At 34.7% G+C, this 27023-nt stretch overlaps 1 protein-coding gene across 2 annotated transcripts in view; it reads right to left on the bottom strand.

Annotated features, from left to right (window-relative positions):
• The window catches only part of LOC132704450 (tyrosine-protein phosphatase 10D-like), a 46384-nt gene extending 19977 nt beyond the window's left edge, over window positions 1-26407 (bottom strand). Inside the window, exons 1-8 of one of the 2 annotated variants that reach the window (XM_060674455.1) lie at window positions 26033-26407; window positions 24111-24401; window positions 24030-24050; window positions 21061-21339; window positions 14158-14472; window positions 10894-11249; window positions 6891-7179; window positions 2690-3004 (exon numbers count right to left, since the gene is read on the bottom strand). In XM_060674455.1, coding sequence (XP_060530438.1) covers window positions 2690-3004; window positions 6891-7179; window positions 10894-11249; window positions 14158-14472; window positions 21061-21339; window positions 24030-24050; window positions 24111-24401; window positions 26033-26114 — 1948 coding nt within the window. In that variant the 5' untranslated portion in view covers window positions 26115-26407. Of the gene's footprint in view, window positions 1-2689; window positions 3005-6890; window positions 7206-10893; window positions 11250-14157; window positions 14473-21060; window positions 21340-24029; window positions 24051-24110; window positions 24402-26032 lie in introns of both variants that reach the window. The other variant, XM_060674454.1, reaches the window with a different exon arrangement.
• Window positions 26408-27023: the final 616 nt, after the last annotated feature.

The raw sequence follows: 27023 nt of genomic DNA, 5'->3' as shown, positions 1-27023 counted from the left end.
ATTTCGAAAATCGTGACTACATGGACGATACTGACACCAAGACGAGGCGATTCAAAATCGCCAAAAGGTCATTGAATTTTCCAATTTTTTTGTGTTCATAATTAAATATGTATTTGAGCCCTTGATTATGAAAGTGGTATAAGTCATATATTTCTTGTTTCGATATATTAAGAGGTTTGCATTTTAAAGGATTAAAACATATTTTGTTGTTATGTAGATGGTATTAAATCTGCGGCTGTCAAATTGAGGAATGGGAGCACAAACTGATATTTCTGACAGTGAAAAACCAGATTGTGTTAAATCTGGAGCTGTAAAATGAGAAATAGGTAACCCTGGAGCTTCGACTGATATTTATGATAGTGAAAACCAGATGGTATTAAATCTGGAGTCGTCAAATTAGGCATACGTAAATCTAGAGCACAAACTGATATTTCTGACAGTGAAAAACCAGATTGTGTTAAATATTTAGATGTAAAATCAGATATAGGTAACCTTGGAGCTCCAAGTGATATTTATGCCAGTGATAACCGGATGGTATTAAATCTAGATGTGATTTTGAAAAATTGGAAAGACATAATTTTCAAAATTAACCATCAAAATTTGTATTAGAAATTAACATCATATCTTTACGTTTTTCTTCTGTTATTGGTCTAATGGAAGCAAATAAATATTTTAGTATATCGTTGGCCTTTCACTTTTATGTGAAAGGTCTAATACTTTGAATTTGGAATTGTTATCCAAAAAAGTTTTATAAGAAATCTTTCTGAGCCCTTCGTTCTACCAAAAATGGGTTTTTCTCTTTTTAGATAATTCAATTTAATTATAATAATGCTCAGGGATGTATAAATAATTTTTTAATTCTAGTGTCTATCAAACCAAAATCGTGATCCTTTGGCAAAAAAGGATGGCGGGATACCATATATAGAAGAAAAACGATGTTTTTAATTTTTTCTCCTTATTTTTCAACATAATCTCCATCGATACTGATGCCTTTCCCATAACGCACATTCGTTAAGCTCCTCAAAATTCAGTAACAGTTACAGCTTCGATAACTTTTTCGTTACTCTTAAATCTTTTACTTTCTTTTAAGGTTAGAAAACAGGTAATAGTCGCTGGGGGTTAAGTCTGGAGAGTAGGAAGGTTGCGGCATCAATTCGTGGATTTTAGGCATGACAACAATCGACAAATGCGCTGGTGCGTTGTTGTGATGAAACAAAATTTTTTTCTTCACCAAATGAGTTCGTTTAATTTGCATCTCATTCTTGAAATGTTGCCATAATTCTGCGTAGTATTGACTAGTGGTAGTCTTATCCTTGTCTGCTGAAAATTGTTTTAGCCTTCTTTAAAGTTGGTTCCCCTTTTGTATTCCGCTGTTTTGACTGTTCCATATTGTCAGGAGTGAATTGATGGACCAAGGTCTCATCAACGGTTATGAATCGACCCATTTGCATTACATCCATAAAGCGCCAAATTGTCAGTAGATATGTTTTCCATGTTCAAACATCCTACAGATCTTAGCTATCTCATGCACTTTCAACCTGCGGTCTTCCAATACTATTTCATTGATTTTCTCGATCATTTTTGAAGTTGTGACCTGAGCGAGGCTGGTCGAAGGTGCTCACACGCCCCATTGTAAATTCAGAAACCCACTGCTTGATAGTGAAAATCCGTAACATTCACTCGGGTTGTGTTTTGCTTTTTGTATGTCATCTTTTAAACTTTTTCTAGTCTAGTCGGCACTGTTAAGATGTGAAAAATGAGATACTGAAACAGCTCATACATTTTCTGGAATATCTAAGTGAATATGAAGTGAAGTGTGATGGGATATCGTGTGATCTAGCGTGATCACATGTTCTGGTACAACTTTAATTTTATCTTTATCTGTGTTTCTAGATGAACCAGCCTTGTTGCCGCCGTTCCAGGTGTTTTAGCATTTAAGACACAAAAGAAAATTTTTGCAAACAGAACTTCGAAATTCCGTTTATTTAGATGAAACTACCCAAAACTACGTTTTCTCGTATATCCTCCGACCATCTTTGTTTTCGAACCAATCCATACAGAAACAAATTCCGTTTTTCGAAATTTGATAATTTTCAAAAAGAATCAAAATTAACTTTTCTGTTTTCAAATCGGAACTCATTTATACAGTTATTGGAACAAAGGCAATTATTTAGTTTCAAAAACTTTGCTATTTACACGCTTAGACTTTTTTGTTTTATATTCTTCTCCGCTATTTCTCTTAATTTTTTCTGATATTTTGTGCATAGTTGTCCTCTTTCTTGATTTCATGTTGCTTTATTCCATTTGTAAATGTTCCGATTTCACACTGATTTAACTGATTGGAAGACGATATTAGCCTTATTCGTTTCCATTTCTTGGAAGCATGATTTATACTTCTTCGCCGTATAATGTGTACAATTAACTATAAATAGTGCATTTTTACATTAATAAGATTACCTGATCATACCTATCTGAAGACACGACAAAAGTACTAATAATTTTATTTGCCAAACTTTGAATCAGTCTTATACCACTATCAAAATATACAGTAACTGTATTTACCGCGAGTTACTTCAGATTATGTTATTTTATTACGATTTGATATGAGGCAGCTGATAAACTAGATTTGTAAATTTTTTAACTTATACCACTTTCAAAGTCAGGGGCTCATTTCTAAACGAAATGTCACCTCCAGATGGCGACACGAAGGTGTGGATATCTGTGGAATTTGCGGAAAACGTATTTGTACTCGAGACACTGTATCTGTACGTGTATTCAGGTCGTAGGTCGATGCTGAATTGAGCTGTGGCGTCTTTGGTAACGGTTTCGGAGATTGTTGGACAGCCCGGTCTAGTTGCGGTATAATCCAAGCGCAATTGAATATTCGGACCGTTCGCAAAACACGACGGAGTAAATTTCATTAGGGCGGTGACTTCGTAGGATTCGTTGTCGTTCCTGCGGGTTTGTATTTCGTAGGACTTGTAATTTTCCACGTTGGCCGGTGCTGAAAAAGAGAAGATTGTTGAAAGTACCGGCCTGACATATTGACATTGCAGCTCCAGTATCACGATAAAACTTTGTCTTCTTTTAAATATGTATCTTAGGAGATTGCGAAAAAAAAAATTGAAGTCTTGCGTCAAATAGTTTTTTATTGGCAGCATTTTAAACAAGATGTGTCCGAAAAAATGTCGCAAATAACGCAAATTGAGTATAGAGCAGTCATAAAGGTCTGACAAAAGAAGGGTTAGCACCTAAAATTATTAAAGAAAGGCTGATGGAGTGTACGGCCAACGTTCTCCTTCGTATTCTGTAGTGAAAGAATGGGCGAAACTTTTTCGAATGGGGCAGGAGTCCCTTGAAGATGATTCAAGAACTGGTCGACCAGTGGTGGTTAGTTTAGGTTAGTGCAAGATGGGTTCCAAAAACCTTTCGGCTATTCAAAAACAACGCCGTGTCGATGGTGCGCGGTCTTTTTTGGGTTTTTGGGCGGGTTGTGGGTCGGAACCGAAGCCTGTGATAGAAACTATTGTGACGGGAGATGAAACTATGGTTCTCTATTATGACCCTCTGTCGAAAAAAGAATCAATGGAGTGGCGTCGTAAGGGTGAAGCACCTCCAAGAAAATTCAGAGTCCGTCAATCAACAAAAAAGGTGATGGCCATGATCTTTTGGGATTGTGAAGGAATTCTTTTGATATATTTTAAAGAAACTAATACCACTATCAATGGTAAATATTACGCAACATTATTACATAAATTGCGAGACTGCATACGTGTAAAACGTCGCGGAAAACTGACCAGAGGCGTGCGTCTTTTGCACGATAATGCACCTGCCCATATTGCTGGTGTTGAACAAGCTGCCATTTTAGAGTGTGGGTTCTAACAGATAGACCATCCTCCCTGTAGTCCAAATATGGCCCCAGCGACTATTATTTGTTTGGATATTTGAAAAAGGACGGCGGTTTAACGACAAAGTTGAGTTAGAAGAGGCTGTTGTAGCTCATTTTGCAGACAAACCAAAAGAATATTTTTTTAAAGGGATTGAGTTGTTAATAAAGAGATGTAATAAGTGTATTGAAGTTAAGGGGGATTATATTGAAAAATAATAAAAAAATGTTACTCTACTTTGTTTCTCTCGTATTCAGTCCGGGAAATTTTGGCGCTGTCCTCGTAAAGGCGGTATTTCAAAAAATATATTTTGGTTTTTCTGAAATCGCCAGCAGGGGGCGTAATTGTTATCTTGGATTTTAGTAGAATCGATAAATATTTCAAACCATAGTTAAAGTGAGGATTATTTTAAAGCTGGTGGAGGATATTCTTGTAAATAATTGTCCATACCTCCAAAAAGGCTTTTAACGCATTTTAATAAACTTGGAGTTGTTAACGGGGCTTTTTCTGGTCTATCAATCTTGCTGTGAGTAGTGTTGGGCAGTGGGTATTTACTGGATGGGCAAATTCATAAATACGCGTACCAACCATGTTAGAGACTGTACTAAGTGTCCCAGAGATAACGGCACTGAAAATGGAAACCAAAATGCATTGAGAACATGGAGTTCAACACCTTCGGGTCATGTAGACACTCAGAAAAAACCTGATAATAGTACTAATACTGACTTGCAAATAGGATTCCACCCAAAAAAAAAACATGTTAACGTTTTTCATCGATACAATGAGCCCCAAAGAAAATGTAAGTGGGCACTCAGGATATTTATGTCAAAAAGTGGCAGTTATTAAACTACTTAAAATGCGCTGGGATAGTTACCTAGATATTTGCAGAGCCTATTTACTTGTAAAAGTTAAAGTACACTACAAAAAAAAAAAACAAAAGAACTAAAAGGCTATATTTTACATGACTTTCATTAAGAAGTTTTGAAGAAACGATTGCTCTTGTTAAGTTTTTACCGGAATCACCAATCACAAAAAAATAAGAAAAAACAACATTAGATAAAATGAAAGAAAATTAATGGCACTGAATTCAATACATTAGGCTGCAGCACTGCTAGATCTTGCTTCTCAATAAGATCCATAAGATCTCAGCCGACATGAATACTGAAGAGTTAGTGTCAGGATCTGCTAGTTACTGTGTCAGGGATTGTTGTTTATGGGCCAAACTCCTCCCCTGGTATGGTGGAAGGGCATTTGTAAGATGCAGATGTCGCGGTGCGTATATTATCAGCTTCAGTTAGTTCAGCAGCCACTGAGAGATCATTCAGCACTTCCAGTTGGATTCACAATAAAAGACCTAATCGCCTCACAAACGTAAGTAACAGAAAGTTACATCAAACAACTGCAAATAAGACTGAAACTGAAGTGATTTCGGTGTTGAAGCGGGAATACTAGGAATTATCATCTTCAACAACACCAAAATTAGTATATCTTTCTTTAAAAAAAAAAAAAAACAAGACATTTAATAGGTGCAAATAAAAATAAAGCGGTAAAAATTATTGACGATACCTACGGAAAACGAAATAGAAACCCATGCGGAAGATGAAAGTGAAGTTCCATATATGAACACCGACGAAGATATATCCACCAAAGTATTTCTATCCATGTTTATTTAGTAATCTAGAAACTTTTTTTTTTACATGTTTAAGTTTCCAGTTAGTTCAGCAGCCTCTGAGGGATCCTTCAGCACTTCCAGTTGTATTCACAATAAAAGACCTAATCGCCTCATGAACGTAAGAGCAGGAAAAATTACATCCCTTGCTCGAAGTTACATCAAACAACTACAAATAAGACTGAAACTGAAGTGATTTTGGTGTTGGAGTCGGAATACTAGGATCATCTTCAGCAACACCAAAATTAGGAGATCTTTCTTTAAAAAAAAACAAGTCATTTAATAGGTGCGCATAAAAATAAAGTGATAAAAATTATTGACGATACGGACGAAATAGAAACCCATGCGTAAGATGAAGATGATGTTCCATATATCATCGTCAAAGTATTTTTATCCATATTTATTTAGTAATCTAGAAACTATTTTTTTTACATGTTTAAGTTTAAACTAACATGAACTTTTTTGTGTATTTTTTGTTGTGTTGTTTATTGTTGTTAATTATTATTATTACTAATATCTTGATTTGATATTGATGTTTATCATAATCCCGATTTTACCAAATAAATAAAAGAATATATAATCATAATGAAATGTTTTTGTTTATCTATATTACTTTTAAACAATACCCCGCAGCTGACATTATTTGTTTTTGACATTTTTCAAATATTTACTATTATCATTTTTTTTTTAAATTAGGTCTAATTACTAACTCGATCACTAGTCAATTGACGGGAACTAACTAATTTATTAAATACTTATGTATTTAGTAACACATGAACATCCATTTAAATAAATAAAAATAATCAATTTATAATAATAATAATAATAAAGGCCTTTATTGATTCAAAAAAGTAAATCAATAAAAATAAGTAGTTAAATTAAAATAAATTAAAATAATGAAATAATTTTTATTCGCTTATTTATTTTCCAATGAAGGATTTTTATAATATTTAACGGCATTTGAAATACGTTTCGTAAAAAAAATATTAGACCCGCAAGAGATTTAATTAACTGCGATAGTGTTGCCTCGTAATTGAACAAAATCGTCAATAAATCATCAAAAATACACAAGGTGTTTGATTTACAAAAATTGAGAGGTAATATTTTGCGAAACATCGCAACACCGCGTAATTTAAGAAAAAAATTTAAATTTTGAATATTGCCTGAGAAAAAGTTTTTTTTTTCTAAAACATATTACGCAGAAAAATGTTTTAAAAGTTAATAAACAACGTAACCAACATCTTCCCAATATAACCTGAATGCCGACCACTCATAGATTTCGAAACAAGGAATCCCTGTACAAAGTTGACGAATTCATAACTCAATTATCTTACCTAAGCCTTCCGTGGTTAGATTGTACAAAGCGGGGGGACCACGCCCCCTTATGGTATTTGCCTCAACCCTGACGACGTAGTTAAAATAGGGATACGCCCCGTCGTACGTATGATTCCATATATTTCCTTTGGTAGTGTAATTTTTCGTTCCACTGTAGTAGTTACAGTTGGGAACGGGAGGGTAGCCTGGGCCTAGCGAATCTACGCTTACCGAATAGTTCCAGATTTTACCAGGTCTGTTGGTCGGTTCCGTCCAGCTCAACGTGAACATGTCCGAAGTTACATTTACCTGTATTATTTTCGGATTGTCGGGATCTGAAAACGTGTATCGAATTTCCATATGGGAAGTAAACTGTAGTATAGTAGAACCAGTCATCTATCGGTACTTGTTCTTATTCGTTGCCGGTAGAACCGAGTGGGTGGGCTAAGTATCTATTGTACGACCAAAAATATTGTGCATTTGCTTTCACGTTTTAAGTATTTTACAGCGAATAACCCAGTTCCCAATAACGCCAATATAAATCTAATATAAAACGAATTTGTTCAATAAGTATCGTTCTTAAGAGTTTAATGTAAATTGCGATATGTTCGTATATATTACGGAGGTATTTGACTATGATCCTTCCAGTCAGTTGCGTATTTATGTACCTGATTCTCGAGGCTGTTTTCACTGGATAGTTGAAAGGGTAACGCTAAGTACTTGTACTCTACTTATATTATAGAGTTAAGTTTGAAAATAATCATTTTTGTCTTGTGTGCCTGTCGATTAACAACATTCTTCTTCTTGAATTTTTGTATCTTCTACATAGTTCTTCGATTTGTAAACAACGACAGTCTTTTTTAAGACTAGAGATTATGTTCGCGATCGATAAAGGTGCGTCAAAAGAATACAGATAAATATTTATTAGAATGTTACAATTAAACATTTTTTGAAGGTTCCTGTTCTTTAACAGTTTAAAATGTGATGACCATGGAATGAAGCAGATGTTTCCTTGTTAGAAGAAGACATGGAAAACAACGCAGAATTTGAAGATGAAGTGGAGATGGTAGTCGAACCTAATGACAATTTAGAAGACGAACTACCTCAGCAAATAAAAAAAAAACAGATCCATTTGTTTTCGGATGCTAAACAAATTATTTTGAATGTTTACAATTTTATAAGAAATTCAGAAGAGAAAGTAGGAGCTGCAATAAAAACAAGTGACATGACCAAAGTTCCGAAGTCAACTGTAAGAAAAATTGTTGCAAATTGAATAGCCAAGAGGACAGTGAGAGAAGATCTGATACTTCGCGAGTTTTTAAAGAACAAGACCCAGCTCTAATTAGGCGTATAATCTAGGATGCTTATATAGTGAATAGTGTTTTAACCCTAGAAGAACTGCATAAAAAAGTACTGACAGACTTAAACATGAGCTGTGCCAAAGAGTCGTTGCGTACTTTTTTGAATAAAATGGATTTTCAGTTCCAAACGTCAAGTATTAATGTGTGTGACTGATACTTCATTATTATTATTACATTTAAAATTTTGTATATTAATAATGATCCTATGAAGAAATGTAATGAAATAGAACGTAATAAATTGTTACTTTGTACTACCTCTTTCTGTCTCCTTTTTAACAAACCACGAGGCACATAAGCTTATAAGAAATGGCCCCGATCCGACACCGGTATACATCTTTTTTTCGCAATTTTCGACTGGTTTTTGGACCTTGCTATGAAACACGATAAGTGTCCGAAATTTGAAGCGATCGACTTCATATTTGGCACATATACGCAGCTTTGCACCGTGACGGAACCTATTGAAAATGGAGGGGGCTGGGGGATCGGGAAGTATTTAAAAAAAAATCGCGTGTGCAAGGGACTACAAAAAGACGATTTTTCAAAAACGGTTTACAAGACCGAAAAAATTCTTGAACCAGAAGACGCAGAGGAAACGACTCCATAAACTTTTTATTCTTGACAATTTTTCAAAAATATACAGGGTGCGCCGCAAATAAAAAAAAACACTGAAAAATGGGTCTCTCTATTATTGAAAATTGCCAATAATTTCAAATCTGTGTTTTAGATGCCAGTTTCTTTTACATGACGATATAGCCCATATAGACAGCTTAAACTTTTATATTTACGGTTTTTAAGTATTGTACCGGGTGTTCGCGATATTCCGTGCAATATTAAAAAACATAATAAGTACTCCAAATTTGCAGCTACCGATTTCAGACTTAGGAGAGAAGTAGAAGTCTGGACCCGTATTTAGACTCTTTAAATTGGGAGCAATAAAATAACGCGAAGTATTTTTTTTAATTTTTGATTTTTTTTTGTAGTTATTTTGGCATCCAGAAAAACATCTTTTCCTCCAAACCATTCATCCGATCGGAAAAATTTTACATCCGTAATACGTGGGAGACCCGGCGCTATAACCTTTGTTTCACGCATTTTTTAGATTATAAACAATGTGTTTTAGTTATGGAAAAAAATCTAGAAGACCCTGAAAATTGTTCTTTCATAGAGTAAATTATTAACGGTAAATCAAAATTCGTACAAACAATAGCTAATCCGTTTAAACAGTGTTATAGGCCGTATCAAGGGCTACAATTTTTGTATTTACGGTTTTCGTCTATCACATACGCACTATCCAACTATCCGGGTCTACCCAATATATACTCGGGTATTTACCGAAATTTATTTACCGGGTATTTGCCCGCCACATCTTGTAAAACAAACTCCTTGATTTGTAAAGAACTCCGGGCATTTGGTAGATATTTTAAAAAACGTAAAAACATGTTCTTCAGACAAGTTTTGACGCGCAAAGTTTATACACCAACGTCCCTTGGAGGAATGACATTTTCGAGGCCAGATTGAAGAATGTTACAACACCTCGATTACGATGGTAAATACAGAAAAACAATCGAATGTATGGTTTAGGAAGAAATTAGGTAAATGCACTCTTTTTAAATGGAACATGGAAATAAGAAAATAGACAGAATATTAAAGTTATTTTAAGAGGTGTTCAAAAACAGCACCTCGTACTATAATGTATTTTTGAACACGTTTCTATATTGAGCATTTAAGATTGTTTTACCATCTACTTGGTATATTTTTCTCTCATTGCAGCGTTTAAAACGTCAACGTGTTGGCATTTCCCAAATGTCGTCCTTTTAATAAACCCACAAGTAGAAATCAAGTGGCGTTATATCTGGTGACCTAGGAGGCCAAGGGATAGGTCCACTTGTAGCAATCTATTTATTGTTGAAAATGGTTGTCAAAAAGTGATGTGTGCCTCGGAAGTTATGAGCTGGTGCGCCATCTTTTGGGAAATGAAGATTCTGCTTGCTTATGAGATCGAGCTTATCTTGAAAACCATTCAGAATTTGAGTAATAATTGCAATATATCCCTCACCAGTCAGCGTGCCATCATGAAAATATGGACCAATAATGCGAAAACCAGTTATACCGTGCCAAACGTTAAAGCCGAAACGAACTTGTGAAGTTCGGGGATGGATGTACCAGAATTTGAAAAATTGTATTCGTCAGTCCACAAAATATTCCAAAAAAAAAGTCTTTTCCCGGCATCCCGGCCAAAAGCTGGTCGAAATTTATAAGGAAAATAATTAAAGAAAAATGGAGTATTTTTTCGCAACCGCTCATAGCCATTTAGTCTAAAAGAGAAGTGACCTGGTAACTCGGCTATTTTCAATTTTAGGCTAATATTGCATATAACCTTTTTTGCTGGCTATCCTAATGACTTCAGTACCTCTACTGCTATCCCATCTATTTATCGATTTAAGGATCCCCATGTTCAGTAATCTTTGTATAGTTAATATTGTTCGAGAAAATTACTAAGATAGTTACCGGTTAATGCAGATAATTTCACCTGTGATTAATTATTATTTAGTACTTCTGTCGTTGACGGTACCTGGAGATGACCTAACCCAATTTAACCCCTTGAACATTGTCGGTAGCATTTTTAATGAGTTCGATAGATCGCTGGGCATACTATACTTACCGTGAACATTTGCTTACAATTATCTGGTGATCGAAACGATGTTAAGTTTGCCGGCAAACCGACAAGCTCATCTTCACCAATTAGTGTTATGCTTCCGTTATAGAACGTTGATGCTGCTACATCTATCGTACACGCATAGTTTCTCGTATCGTTTTGATAATTTTTTTGGCAGCTTCGTAGATCTTTTATGCCGCTATTCTCGCTATAAACACCTTCCAAAGAGACTACGAAATACAAGGCAGGTCCGTTGGTGTTACAGGGCGTGCTCCAATAGATGGTTGCTCTAAATGTAAGGTTATTTGGGCTCTCTAGGAACTCTTCGTGCGTTACCGTCACGTTTTGCGGAGGTTGAGAAGCTGAAAATATAAAGTTTTTTTGAGCTATATGTGTATATCTAGCGTCGTCTTAAGGCTCTATTCTATGCCGCATATGCATGGAATGCATGTGGCTGGTGTTTCAATCGGAATTTTGTCTTTGACGAATCAATGATGTTGATGACCCAATGTTAGGTCTGATTTTCTATTAATAAGATTATTTAAGAATGGGAGATTATTTTTAGTTTTTAATTCAAAGAGGGATTCTGCATCGGAACTAAACCAGAATATCCTATGAATTTAATGTAATGGTTTAATGGAAGTAAGAAACTATCGATTTTCTCTGTTTTAATATAGAAGCTAGATAATATGTTGGAGATCCAATGGTGCTGACAATAGATCAAATGGGTAATCCTAGTTTGTGAATCTGATATTCACTTGTGTTCATGACCATCGCAGCATTTCCTTCACTGCTTTGAGAACTACAATGCCGGAATTAGATTTTAGAGATTTTAGAACAATGCGTTTAAGCTTTGGAATGTTAGATTTAGGATGTTCGGATTTTTTTAAAGGATATTAGCTGTTAGACATGACACTTTGTTTACGAGTACGATTTCGTTTTTTTCCTCTTCTACCCAGAATGACAGAAAATCTACGCACACGCGTAGATAAAAACTATATCGACGGCAAAGACTTGCCCCTGAAAACTAATCTGTATTTGCATCAGACGACTGTGCGTATAGACAATGAAACCTAGAACTTACAGTTAATCGGGAAGTATGCCAGGGATGCATACTATCACCAATGCTTACTCCGAAATACTGTTTGGGCAAGCGCTTAGTGAAACAGAGGAAGGAATCAATGGAGAGACCATCAATAATTTAAGGTATGTGGACGATACAGTTCTCATAGCAGATCTTGAAAACATTAGATAAAACAACTTACTTGGGCTGCAGCCTGAACAAGGATGCCAGGCCTTTGAAATGTGGTGCTATCGCCACATGCTCAGGATATCATACTCCTACCATGTCAAAAACAATACCGTGATCCAGCGAATGCAAAAGTAACTCGAAGTCATACATAATGTGAAAGTGAGGAGGATGGCGTATCTTAGGCATGTGATGCGTAATGAGGAATATCAATTTATCCAACTAATATTGCAGGGCAAAATCGATGGTCGAAGAGGTCAGGGGCGACGACGAACATGGTGGCTGGAAATTATCAGACAGTGGACGGAAATGGCGACTGTACATTTATTCAGGGCGGCTGTCGACAAGATAGAGGATATTTTTCAAAGAAACTTCCAATTTTTACAAAACTTCTGGATTCCTCCGGTGTCGGTTTTTGCTGATTCGAAATTGCTGACGTTTCGCCAATCATCCTGTTGGTTTCTTCAGAGCTTGTTGCTTGTTGTTTATGTATTGTTTGAGGGGGGCGCCAAATTGGTGACAGGTAGAGACCTGAGTCGCGGTTAAGATTGTTCGGTTGTTTATAGCTTTCTATAGACTCTCGGATATTTTGTTGGTAGAAGAACTGATTACGTGCAAGAATTTTAGTTTTATCTAATAAAATTTTATGTCCGGTTTCATGAGTGTGTTTGGCAACAGCTGATGAGTTTATTTGTCTTAGTCGTAAGGCTCTTTCCTGTTCTTTGAGCCTAGTTAATATTTTTCGTCCGGTCTCTCCAATGTATTCTTTGCCGCATATGCATAGAATGCTGTAAACTCCGGCCATCTCAAATGGAATTTTGTCTTTAACGGACCGAAGATATTGAGAGATTTTTGGACAAGTGGTAAATCTGGTTTTGACGTTATACTCCGTTAGAACTTTTGATATTTGGTCAGTGACTTTCGGCCTCATTGCTATAGTGGTGCAGTGAAGTGTATTTTTTGATGGAACGCTTAATATCTTTAATGTGGAAATTATTAGAGAGAAGAGCAGAGGTAAGGTGTTTTAATTCTGGGTTCAGTTACTTGGACTGAGATAGTTTTACGGCTCTGTAAACAAGAGATTGATAACCGATGATTTTTGGGCCGGATGGTGATGTAATCATGCATTAAGGTATCGGTCTATGTGCGTAGGTTTTCTGTAAACACAATGACCCGATGTTAGGTCTGATTTTTTATTGATAAGAATATCTAAGAATGGAAGGTTATTATTAGTTTTCAACTCAATGGTAAAACGTATGTTAGGGTGTTTAAAAAACTGTACACTTTGCCACTTTAGGATTTTTTGACTAGTAAATTGTCGATTAAATTGCAGTTGGGTTCTTAAATTGTCCTATTAAATTGCTAGTTTAATTAAAAAAAGTACATTTAAAAACAATGATGTAGTAGCAAGTTTTAATAATTAAAAAAAGTTAAAAAGGATCGTGTGAATGCTAATTGGAAGTCATAAGTGTCGTCGCAAAACAAGTACGGGAGATAAAAAAGACATGACCGTGAAACAAGAATCACTAGATTATTACAAATTATTTCTTTTTATGGGCACTAGTCATAGCATTACACGTGCCAACTTTCAAATAGAGCGGACTTTATATAAAAATTATCATCGCAAATTACATTTAAATGGTTTAATTGTTTTTAAACGAAAACCGTGCGTCGTACGAAAGCAAATTCATGCACCAAATTTACTCCAAATTGAATGCGGATTTTAAACATAATTTTTGTTTTTAGAAAAAGCAATGCCGTGCCATTTTTTCCTATAAAAATATTCAGTTCAAACTCCGTACTGACGCCACTGGCAAAAATAAAATTAAAGCTTTTGTGTCAAAAACCGCCTCTCAATAATTAAGAGATGTTCACCAAAGTTGATAAAAATATCGAAAGTGATATAAAAGTTATAAAAGGAAAAACAATTTTTGTAGAAAATTTTAACACCCTGTATCTTGAAAAATTTTTGGACCTATGTTTATATGAAGTATTCGTCATCACTCGTAACATGTTCATACCTGTTGCATTGGTTTCAAGGATAGTAGATACGGTCGGTCCATTGCCGGCAGGGGTCTCCGAAAAAATTGACACGTTGTAACCAAAGTCGGGGAGGGCGTCACTGAAAACGAAATAGCCAACCGTGGTGGAACTCTGCTGCAGGTCTAGAGCTGCCGCACACTTTTCCTCGATAAAATGGCTGTTCCGCAACTTGCCCAGACCTTGTATACGAATCCAGTATGTTTGTCTTATCGGAATCTCTACGTTGGTCCACGTAACGTTGTAGGTGTGGTCGTCCAAATAAATAAATTTTACGTCGCTAGGCGGATATACCTCTATCGAAAGGAATAATTGGAATATGCCAGACACAAAATCATATATTTATTGTACGACCAAAAATATAGTGCATTTATTGCTTTGACATTTTAAGTATTTTACAGTACATCCCAACAGATGTTTATTCTGCATTAAGTAGGTCTTGAATGAGAACTTCAAATATTTATTTCAAACGTAAATGGACCATTTTAAATTTGATTAAGCATTGATGCTGCGGGGTATTTTCGAATAAGTAGAAACGTTTATTTTAGCATAGGTGATATGTATCGTTCTTAAGAGTTTAATTTAAATCGCAATATGTTCGTCTATATCAGTGGTGCGCAACCCATGGGTCGAGAAAAATTTTCAGGGTCGCCAAATTTAAAGAACTTTATATGACAATAAAAAATATAGCGCGCTCGTAAACCCGATGTGCTGTAATCTTAATGACTCATGTTACTTTGAAAAAATCGATGACGTCGAATTGGCACAGAAAACTTTTTTTCTGTTCTCCGTTATCCGTTCTCCGTTTCTCTGTAGACCTGGCATTAATTGGCTATATCTTTTGAACGGTTAGCTACACGGCTTTCAAATTTGGCTCGTTTTAAACCGTGCACGAGCTACATAAGCCAGTAAAAAATGGGTCTGCTCAAACCACGGCTTCCATTTTTTTAGATTTGTGATAAGTTTCCGAAATTTGAAGCTATCCACTTGAAATTTGACACACATATATACAGTTTAGCTCCGTAACGGTATATAAGTTCGAAAAAATTCTTTAACCAAATGACGCGCAAGATCCGGACCAAAAACCTTTATTCTTGATGATTTTTTAAAAACGTACAGGGTGCGTCGGTAATTTGCAAAAAAACTGAAAATTGGTCTCCCTTTGTAATGATAATTGATCACAACAAGAAAGCTGTGATTCGGTTACCAGTTTTTTTTACATGACTATATAGCCCGTGTGAACAGCCAAAACTTTTGTATTTAAAGTTTTCACATACTGTACAGGGTGTGCGGGATATTCCGTGCTATATTGAAAAACGTCATGAGTGACCCAAATATGTAGCTATCGATTTTAAATTTCGCAGGGAAGTAAAAGGTCGTACCCACATGTGAACAGTAGAATTTGAGCGTAATCAAGTATCACCAAATATTTTTTATTTTTTTTTTTAATTTTCTTTGAATATTTTGGCTTCCAGAAAAATATGATTTTCTCAAAAACTATTCAACCGATCGGCAAAATTTTAGAACCGGGAAATGCGGGAGATCCAGCGCTATGACTTTTATCTCGGACATTTTTTCGATTGTATAACGGGTTTTTCAATTATGGACAAAAATCTAAAAGTCCATGAAAATCGTTCTTTGCGCTATTAAATTATTAGCCGTAACTTAAAATTCGTGAAAAATATGACCAATTGGTTTAAACAGTGTAATAAGCCACATCGAGAGCTAAAATTTTTGTATTTACGGGTTTCGTCTATCACATACGCTGTTCGAGATATTTGAAAAAATCTAATCGAGATGCGATGACGTCATTGATTATTACGGCGTACCGCATGATTTCAGAAATTAAGTATATTTTTGATTCTCTATTGGAAAAAATCATACACCAGGAAACGTGGGAGATCCAGGGCTACCACCCCTAGTTCGAACATTGTTTGAAATATATACAGGGTGTGTCGATTATTTGCAGAAAATCGAAAAGTTCCTTAAAATTTCCGTTTTTGTGGGTAAATTATTGGCGACAAATGAAAAACTGCTAAAGTTGCGATAATTTGATTTGAATAGTATCGTAAAGTGTGTCGAGAGAGAGAGAGTTTCAGGTTACGTCAATTATACAGGGCACGCGAGATGTTTCAAAAAATATCATTCGACAACGCTGTTATTTGTACAAATTTAAATATGTACATCAATTTCTGGAAAGGCTCTACGGGCATCCTTAGAAGTTTCATATTTAATAGGAAAAAAATTAAAACCACATACCATTGGAGAATCCCCCATTCTTCCTTCAGCAATTAAAGTGACATCAATTATGCATGGAGAAAAATATGATAACGATTTAAAAACAATACCAAAATCAAAAGATACCGTTTCTTGGCGAATTTCAGCCACATCATGTAATATAGAATCAGTTCCGCTAAATCAAATACAATACTCTCCTGTGTTTGCTCCACAACGAAACTACAGACATTACTAAAATGTCTCAATTAATTGTTTATGTGAGATACGTTTTTAAAGAATACATATCAGAAGATTTTTTTTTTATTGTAAAAGGTTAGAAGGAAGAACAACTGGGAGAGAAAGTATTTGAAGTTATTAACAGATATTTCGAGGAAAATGATCTTGCCTGCATCTGCACCATTGCATGATTATATAGACAAGCTCTAGTTGTAAAAGACATCGATGAAGAATTGTACAAAGTATTACAGGATGTTGTTATTGTAATTAATTACATTAAAGGCAACAGCCCAAACAGTCGTCTCTTTTCAATACTCTAATGAGATGGGTTCTGAGTATGAGACGTTATTACTACATACTGAAGTCAGATGGCTATCTTGCGTCAAAATATTGCGTCGTATTTTTGATTTGAGAAACGAACGTATATTGGCACATTCATTCATTAATGAAGATTGTCTTGGAAAACCCAGTTACATGGTTGACATTTTCGAAAAACTTAACGATTTGAATTAGAGTTTGCAGAGTGCAGTAAAACTGACGCTTTTAGGAATAAGCTGATACTATGGGAAGAAGAATTAAACAAAAACAACACAGACATTTTTCCGTGCTTCTCGGAATTTACTAATGTAAATAATATAGATTTCATGTTATTTAAAAACATCATTTCACATCATTTGATAAAATTGGGAGAAAACTTTACAAAAAGGTTCGACAGATTTTCAGTTAAAGAATTAGGTTGGATCCGTGATCCATTTTCGTTTGATATTATTAATTCCAATATCCCTTTAAATGAAAAAGACCAGTTAATTGATATTTCAAGTGACGAAACTCTGCGTATTCAGTTTAGGTCTCTGACTTGCCAAAAATTTTGATTATCATGTGAAAAAAAATATGCCGATTTGAAAAGAAGAGCAATCAATATTTGGATTCAATTCGCATCGACCTACTCATATGAATCCGGCTTAGTTGCCATTAAAACAAAATATCGATCTCGATTAGATCCAGAGGATGACTTGCGAACATGGAAGCGATCATGAGTTCTTTGCAAGCGCAAACCTCACATTGAATTCCTATGTGTAAATGTAAATGTATTTTTTTGTTAAATAAATATTTGTACTCATATGCATAAATAAAACCATTGTTTCACAAAATTATGTGTTGTGTAAAAGCCTCTAATAAAAGGAATTCATTTTAACTACGTTGACGATTAAAAAGAACCTCTACTGTCTACTCAGGGGTCGCGACAAATTGTTTAAAAAAAATGGGGGTCGCAAATGAAGATAGGTTGCGCACCACTGGTCTATATGACGGAGGTCGGTTCATAGATATAAGAAAGTGACTAACTGATACGAATTAAGAAAAGACCCGTGCAAGCTGTAAGAATGAATGGCCGAACAGGTCCGTACTTTGCTTAGAATTTAATTGTTTGGGGTTTTGTTAGGAAATATACTAAACAATATTTATTTATTTATGTATGTATTTATGTTTAAATCTAAAATAAAATTACAAATTATTTTTATTACCTACTTAAATTACTTAAAATTTTTTTCTTTTATCTTAATATTTTTCGCAGACAGAGAAAGTCCATTTGGAATCCAACCATCTTTAGAGCCGGCATGCAAAATAGTTATTCTTTTACCTCTTTTTGATGTCGCGTTTGTTTTACACTTATGAGTTGAGTCAACACAACCCTTTTGCGGGGTATCATAAGTGTCGAACCAGAATTCATCCAAGTAAATAATTGGCCTTTGTTGTTCTCTGCAAATTCTATTTTTTTCTAGATATTCCAGTCGCCATTTCCGAATTTTAAAAGATTCCGTTAAAACTTGTCTTTTGTCAATTTTTTTAAATCTGATACCCATGTGTTGAATACACCTCCATAAGGTAGTTCTGCCACATTTAGGACCACTTTCATCTTTTTTAAGCCTCCTAATTAAGATATCTAATGTAGGCACGCTTTGCTCCTGATTATTCACAATTTTCCATACAATTGATGTTGGAATTTTCGTCAATGTGGCCGTTTCTTCAAAAGATGCTTGCTTGCTTTCACCACGTTCAATGAGAGTCAAATAAACATTGTTTATAATTTCCTTAGTCTCAATAGAATAGTGTTTTCTACATTTGGGCGGGAGCATCTCCTGAGACTGAGACTTGCACATATTTTGCATAATTCGCACACGATTCAACACACGCTGTGTTACACACGAAATAAGAACGATTGATAATAAACTTAAACTAAGTAGTATACCAAACCAAAGAATATTAAACACTGGTCGGTATAAAATTATTTTCTATTACGGATCCCAATTTTACCTGAATTTAAATTCCGCAACTTTAGGTAATAATCTTGTTGCATTGTATGTTAATGATCACCCTTGGATAATCCCATTCAAAAGCAGTTGGTCACTTTCTTATACCTATGAACAGAACATATTTGAATGTGATCCTTTCAGTAAAAACAAACTGATTCTCAAGCTTTTCCCTACGAGGCTGTTTTCATTGGATAGTTCAAAGGGTAATAAATTTTTTTCTTGTGTGCCTATAAATTAACAACATTCTTCTTCTTGTATTTTTGTATCTTCTGTATAGTTCTTCGATTTGTAAACCACAACAGTCTTTTTAAGACTATGGATTATATTCAAGGTTCGATAGTACAACAAAACGGACATGAAATATTGAGATTACTCCCGTATCATTGTAGATTTAACCCGATTGAGATGATTTGATTTGAGTTGAAAGCGCATATAAGAAGAAATAATACTGCACCAATGGTACCATAAACGTAATTCGGCAACAGGTAGCTAACATAACAGTAAAAAGCTGGTCTAACTGTAAAAAACGAGTAATAAAAGAAGAAAATATTTATCGAGAACGATTGACGAAGCCAAATATACCATCTTGGTCATGTTAGATTACTCTAAGGCGTTTGAGACCTTGAATCACAATACTTTGCTAACTATTCTAAAATACATAGGGTTTGATGAGAGTGCTGTCAAATTTATGGGGAACTACTTACAAGGTCGTACATAAAAAGTGGTTCTAAATGGACAGCAATCGGACTGCCGTGCTATAATATCTGGGGTGCCTCAAGGCTTTATTCTGGGGTCAATTTTATACTGTCCCCGTTTCCTAGTTTTATACAGCATTGCAAAACCCAAATGTATGCAGATAATACGTAAATTTATTACTCATTTTCGTGAGATAAAATTTTGGACAGCTGTCAAATCATAAATAATGATCTAGAAATCATTAACAGAACATTTACTCCATTTAAATCCAAAAAAATCTATAGCAATGTTCTTTGGAAGACCCGTGGATGTTGATCGATTATCGCAACTAGTTGAAATAAAAATATCGAATGTGTGCATTCCTCTGAAAACGGAGACAAAAAACCTTGAGCTTATGCTCGACAGTAAGCTAAGATTTAATGGTCAGATTATACAATGTATTAAAAAATCCATTGCTCACTTAAAACGCTTATATGGTTCTAAAAATATTTTAAATCGATTATTAAAAAAGGTCCTGTGTGATTCGATAGTTTTAACCACTGTGATGTCGTCTATGGTTCATGTCTGACAGCTGCTGCCTCAGAACGGATTCAAAAAATCCCGAAGTACTGTGTAAGATTCATTTTTGGGGTTAAACGCGGCAGACCTGTTAATCATAAACTGAAGGAAGTCCGATGGCTTAATATGAAAAATCACAAAATTATAAGATTGAAGTCTCCACGCTATTTTTTCAAAAAAATCAGCTTTCGCACGGACATTCACAATTTCAATTTAAGATTTAAAGGCCTGCTCACCCCTCCACGTCACACCTCTGGAATTTTTGAAAGATCCTTTACATATGGCATGGCTAAAACATATAACGCATTGGATCAGTCTCTTAAATTGCTAAACAATACCTTTTCCACACACCTGCGTGAAATATTATTATCATTAAATATTTAAGTAATTATTTCCAAAGTGTAAGTCCCTCTATTTGCACAGATCGTACTAGGTATTTAGTTATTTATTTTTTATGTATATTTTTCCTGCCTTGCGCTGCTACCTTCTTCTTAAGATAGGTTTAAAAACGGAGACACGAAATATCTTATTTTGTTCGTCCGAACCGTGTCCTTTTCATTGCATATCAATACGTGAATAAAATTATTATTATTAGTGGCGCAGTTGATCATTGAAATAGGTGATAACAGTAGCGATACGGACCGATATTTTATTATTATTATATTTAATATTTTCTATATTAATAATGATAGTATAAATTGTTACTTTGTACTAGTTTTTTATGTACATGTTTCAAGAATTGCTCGGCGAACAAGATTCTATAAGTGTTCTATAAGGGGCTTGAGTAATAAACAAGAGCAAAGTTAATCACGGGTTTCGCTTGTAAAAGCACTATATTTCTGGTCATGGTATAAAACGACTCACCTCCTATTGTAGTAAAATTAAGGTAGGTACTTTCTGATACACCAGCCGAGCCGTTTAGGAATATCTGGCATGTGTAGTTCTGAAATACATCTAGATCTGTCAAATACACGTCAACCGATGAATTGTAGCGCATCAGCTCTTCCCTCGTTTCGTTATAGTCGGGAGAACAAATGAGACCTAACGTTTCCCACGAAGGGCATTCCTCTTGACTTTCTACGTTGCAAGTAATGCTAGCTGAGCTCCAGTTTGTTGATTTGATGTCGCATTCGGGCTTCTGTTCTGGTCGGAGTATGTCAAATTATTGTTGAAAGATAGATAGATAGATGGTTTATTGATTTTTTTTTAATTGAATATATGTAAGTATATACTAACATAAAATTGTATATAACGTCATAATATACTAACTCTAGATATACAATGTATATAACTTCACAATAACAGGACAACAAATGAAAAATAAATTTATATAGCACAATATTTGAAAGAATCATGCATCATGAATCTTGCATCCCTGGCCACATATCAACCTACTGCTACTAGACACTAATAAATTCTTCGTTTTAGCTTTATTAAGTTGCTGAAAACCATGCTTTGGCCTTAGATAAAGTATATGTTTCAATATTATTCAGGGCAGTGATGTGTCGTCAGCAAACAGCACAAACTCAGTATCAGGTATCATGTACTGGCAAATATCATTTATGTATATAATAAAAAGGAGGGGTCCCAGAACGGAGCCCTGGGGTACTCCAAACTCAACGCAAGCCAAATCAGACTTATTGTTCTTTACGCTCACAAACTGTTATCTAGGACTTAAAAAGTTTGAGTGGAACACCACGCACTCCATAAAAAGAATACAGTCGGTCAAAAAAGTCAAAAAATATTTTTTCAGTTTTCTTTTGTTTCTTCTTTCACCTATATTTAATGAGAAATAAACTTGGACAATCTCATTAAGAGTGAGAATAAAAATCATTTTTAGAAGCAAGAAACTATGTCAAATAATTCTCCGTACACTATTATTTCTTATGATAAATGAAATTAATGGTTCTTCCTTCTGGCAATGCGGCCGTTGAGAACTCTTCCCTGATTTCCTCTCCAACAGAAGACTCTTCTCGTTCAGTTAACTTCCTGGATCGACCCGAGCGTGGCCGCACTTTATAAGATCCACGGTGGATTTGTATTGATTGATTACATACTGTACAGTCGAATGTGATTTTTTAATTATTTTACCAATATTTCTAAAGGATTTTTTCTCTTTCCATAAATTTACTACGATTTTTCGAAGCGCAATTGAAATTTCGTAATTTTTAGCGCTCAAAACCACTGACTTAAAAGTCGCGTGAAAAATAAACAAGCATAACTCATTTGTTTAAGCAAAATTTGATACAAGCTGACTTAATAAAATATTAATAATTAACGGATGTACCTGCGGTTTTGAATAGTAATTTATTAACGTGTATGGGGACTTATTTGACATAGTTTCTTGTTTCTAAAACTGCCTTATTTTTTATTGTTCAAATAAAGTGTCTCAAATGGTTTTTATTTTACTTTTTATATTTATATTTACTTGAAATATATTTCTCATTAAATGTAAGTTGTTGAAAGAAATATAAAGAAGAATAGATTCAAAGGAATCCATAAGTTATGTAAAAGATATTACAGCAGCCTGTGGAAGTTTTTTGAAAAAAAAACCTACTTTAAACTAATGAATTAATTAAAATCGGAAGTTTATATAAAAATGGTACCAATATAACTAAGACATAGGGATCGTATGTATAGTAAAGTTACGAAAAAAACAAATTATTTGTGGTTCTTTATTAAGGACGAACTAAACCTAGAAAACTCAGAAAAACAAAATTACGATATTTTGCCTAATAGAAAAATATTAATGGATAATCATGAAGCAAATGTTTTAAACTTATTTTCCTCAAAACTAGAAATAATGAATTTCTAATAGTCTTCGTGGCATGAGTCGAACTAGATATTTAACCATCCGGTATAAAATTCATGTATTAACACTGCGTAGTAAAACTATATAGATTTTTTGCCGGCACCTTATATATTAGCAGAAAAAAATACAAAATATTTTAAACATAAGAAACCTGCTCAACCTGATTTCCATCAGTGTTCAGACATATTTTGTAAAATTTTATGTAATATGTATACAGCATGTCGAAGATAAGGGTGTAATGCTTAAATCACAAAAAAAGACAAATTCTCAAACAAGTGACGATTAATTATTTGCAAAAAAACACAGATAACACCTAACTAACCAAAACTGCCGAATTTAAAACATTTCTTCACATAATTTCCAAATAAGTAGTTAGGAAATCGTGGACCTATACGACGGTCTGCCTGAAGTCCAGATATAAATCCACTGGATTGGTTTTTATAAATGTACTCTGGTTGAATTTGGTTCTACATGTCATATGCATTGAAGCAGATAGCTTTCGATTTGAACATCTTACATGATTCTAGGCAGTATTATTATTGCCTACTTTACGAGATGAAATAAATTTTATATTTTCAGTATAAATTTAATAAGTTAATAATTAAAAACGTTTTTTTGGCACTGTAATAATTAGCTACAAAAGTAAAACTCTAATATTTAACAAATGCGTCAAGACGGTTTGACATAATAATGCTATAATTGGATTTGTGGCAAAACGCAGTCTACAAGCAATCTAAATCAATTTATTCAAGGCAGCGTTCTTTCAACAACTCAGGTTTGACAAAATGGGTTCAGCAATTCTGAAGCGGTTGACTTTTATTTCCGAAAAAGTTCGGATACTTCCCGCCACTTTTTGTTCAATTATTTTTAGCCAATTAATAATAATTATCTTAGCCAGAAGCGAAGTTATTTCAACAAATATCCATATTGCTCACTGTCACCGCCAGAGATTGGTAAAAACTTTTCCCCTGTATTGGTTGAAATAAAAATAATACATAACGAAATTCTAATTGTAACTTACTCGTGCAGTTTGTCGTATTCCCTGCAAAAGCGGACAAATTTTAATGCGATATTCATACGGGCCATTTTTATTTTCATTTACCTCCCGAGGTGAAATTAAAATAAAAAATGTCGCTCCTGTCACCCACCGCGTTGGAGACGCAGGCCTCGCAGGTGTAAATTTTGAATTCTGTTAAATTTCGCAGGGTGATAGTTACGTTATTGGTTGCACTGTCGGGTATTTCTTGCCATCCCGAAATATCCGTCGTGTTGCCCGGATAGGTGCAATTGATTTCCAGGACCTGAGGATAGCCTGATGATACCTCCAACACGCACGAAACGTCGGTTGTTGTCGTGTCACTTCGGACGGTCTTGCATTCTGGTGCTGGCGGAACTAAAATAAACGACAATTTAATGCAAATTCCGGATCCGAAAACACTTAACTAAAAAATTCAATTCCTCAAAAAAAAAACATTTGTTTTCTGTCGGTACACGTTTTTTTTTTAATTTTTCTGTTCTCTGTTCCCTATTGTCTGTGTGTAAGAAAATTTGTTGATAGCGAGACCATGGCGATATGAATGGCGAGATATTTATTATTAGCTCGTTAAAAGAAAAATTACTTGGTAAATTGCAAGAGCCATCAGTTATAATTATGGATAATGCTCCGTATCATACAATTTTTTTAGAAAAGGAAAGCAAAGGAAAGAAATATATATACATATATGATATCGGGGAGATCGTTGTATTGATAAAAATGTTTTAGCTAAGTGGAATGAAGTTCTATTACAAGTTACACTCAGAAAAACTATGTGGATATACCAATAAAAAAAGATTAGACTGGTATAACAAAATCATTTTTAATGAAATAGAGCCCATAATAATTTCTTTGGATGCAGAAAGTGATACTGAAAGTACACTTAGTGACTGAGCTTTAAATGAAAAAAAATTCATTCATCAATTCAATCATCAACTCCATGTTTGTAAACAGTACGCAGATGATGTACTCAAGGTAGATGGCGCTCGAGTCATATAAAGTGAAATTAACCTAAAACATTAATCAAAAAAAGTGTAGCTTTTTTATTTTGATCATAGAAATAAGAATTTATGAGGTCATTTATTGCGGCAAAAAAAAGAATAGAGAGATAAATGTTGAAAATGGGCATGATACATCTAGCTGATATATCGTAGGTTCTCTCCGAATGACAAATTATATCAAGACAAAAAAATCTCAGTTCGTCAACTCCATGTTTGTAAACAGTACTCAGACGACGTACTGATTCACTAGACGTTTCATATATCTCAAGGTAGATGTGTCAATTTTTTTATTTTGATCATAGAAATAAGAATTAATGAGGTCATTTATTGCGACAAATAAAAGAATAGAGAGATAAATGTTGAAAATGGACATCATACATCTAGCTGATATATCGCATGTTCTCTCCGAATGACAAATTATATCAAAACATAAAAAATCTCAGTTTATCAACTCCATGTTTGTAAACAGTACTTAGATGAAGTACTGATTCACTAGCGTTTCATATATCTCAACGTAGATGACGCTCGAGTCATTTAAAGTGAAATTCAAAAATTCGTTAAATTTTAAAGACAAAAGTTATTGAACCGGAATTCAGCATTAACCTAAAACATTAATAAAAAAAGTGTAGCTTTTTTATTTGGTTATAGAAATAAGAATTTATGAGGCAACTAATTCATTTATTGCAACAAAAAAGAATAGAGAGATAAAAGACATGAAAAATCACAGTTAGCACATTTTTTCCAGAATCCGATATAAAGATTTTATTTTATTTTATTTGCATTTAGTTTCCGGTTAATTTTCTCAGATATTTTGGTTTGTTCGGATATTTTCATCGGGAGATGTCCATTCCACGCTTTGGTTAGTTGCGCTTATCTGCGGGTTCGCGATTTTATCTCGCATTGTCGAAAACACTCGAAATGGATTAGTCATTCGTTTACGGGTAAAAATAAACCGCGGGACTCACGTATTCCTTAAGGACGTCAACTTACCGATCTCCGTGGCGGTTCCGCCGTTCGCGATCGCGAAAAAACATAAAGCGACAACACACGCGTATAAGCGACTCGCACGCATAATTAGAGAAAACGAGAATAATAGAGCAGCATCGGTACTGCGGGAGAACTCACTTTAAAAGAGGGCCGGAAGTGTTTATCAAACTGCCGCCACCCGCAAAACAATCACGGAAAAGCAACAATTATTCGGTACCCGGGTACAACCGTACGGGACGAGAGATCGAATTTCACTCCACGCCATTTTTCCATATAAAACGTAAAACGTGATAACGCGACTCCGTTTGCGATAAAATGCGTTATCTCTTATCTATTAAAAAAGAAATTATCCGCCGCATAAAGCGATAGATTGGCAGGGCTTTTGTTCGTATACATTCGGCGCGATTTGTTTAAAAAACTTACGGGAAAAACTCCCGTCGGTTAGATAACGAACAAATTCGGCCCCCCTGGAGATAAAGTCTGCATTTCCATAAATAGACTTTTGAGACCGCACATTTGTAACGCACCAGTTTATTATTTTTACGACAGTAAACGGCAATACGCTGCCGCGCCGCGTGGTTGATGACGCACGATGAAATTTAACCCGACGAAATTCTTCGTAATTGTTTTTGTTTAAGTTGCACGAACGATCGGATAATTGAAACTCCATTGAAATTAGCTGGATAATTAGTTGAGTGAGAGCGCGCCCGTAACCAAACGAAATAAAGAAAATGACAGTTTGGTTAGTCTGGGGCCACCAATAATAGAATATTGGTGTTTAATTAGGCAAATCTTTAAGGACTTAAGTCAGAAATCCTGAGAAACGAGTCAGAATTTCAAAAAAAAAAACAATCCGAAATTTCTGACATAATAATCGAAACATCAGATATACAGCGTGATTCGTATGGAATATGCCATCTCCATCTCTAAACTGTAGTTATAGCCTGTCTCAACGTTCATCATTAACAAAAAAATTATTCTTACTTGAGTGACA

Source organism: Cylas formicarius, unplaced genomic scaffold (genome assembly GCF_029955315.1).
Source record: "Cylas formicarius isolate icCylForm1 unplaced genomic scaffold, icCylForm1.1 PGA_scaffold_7__23_contigs__length_41026272, whole genome shotgun sequence".
NCBI classification, from domain to species: domain Eukaryota; kingdom Metazoa; phylum Arthropoda; class Insecta; order Coleoptera; family Brentidae; genus Cylas; species Cylas formicarius.
Note: the sequence above shows the minus strand (reverse complement) of the source record. Positions and strands in the feature narration are given on the sequence as shown.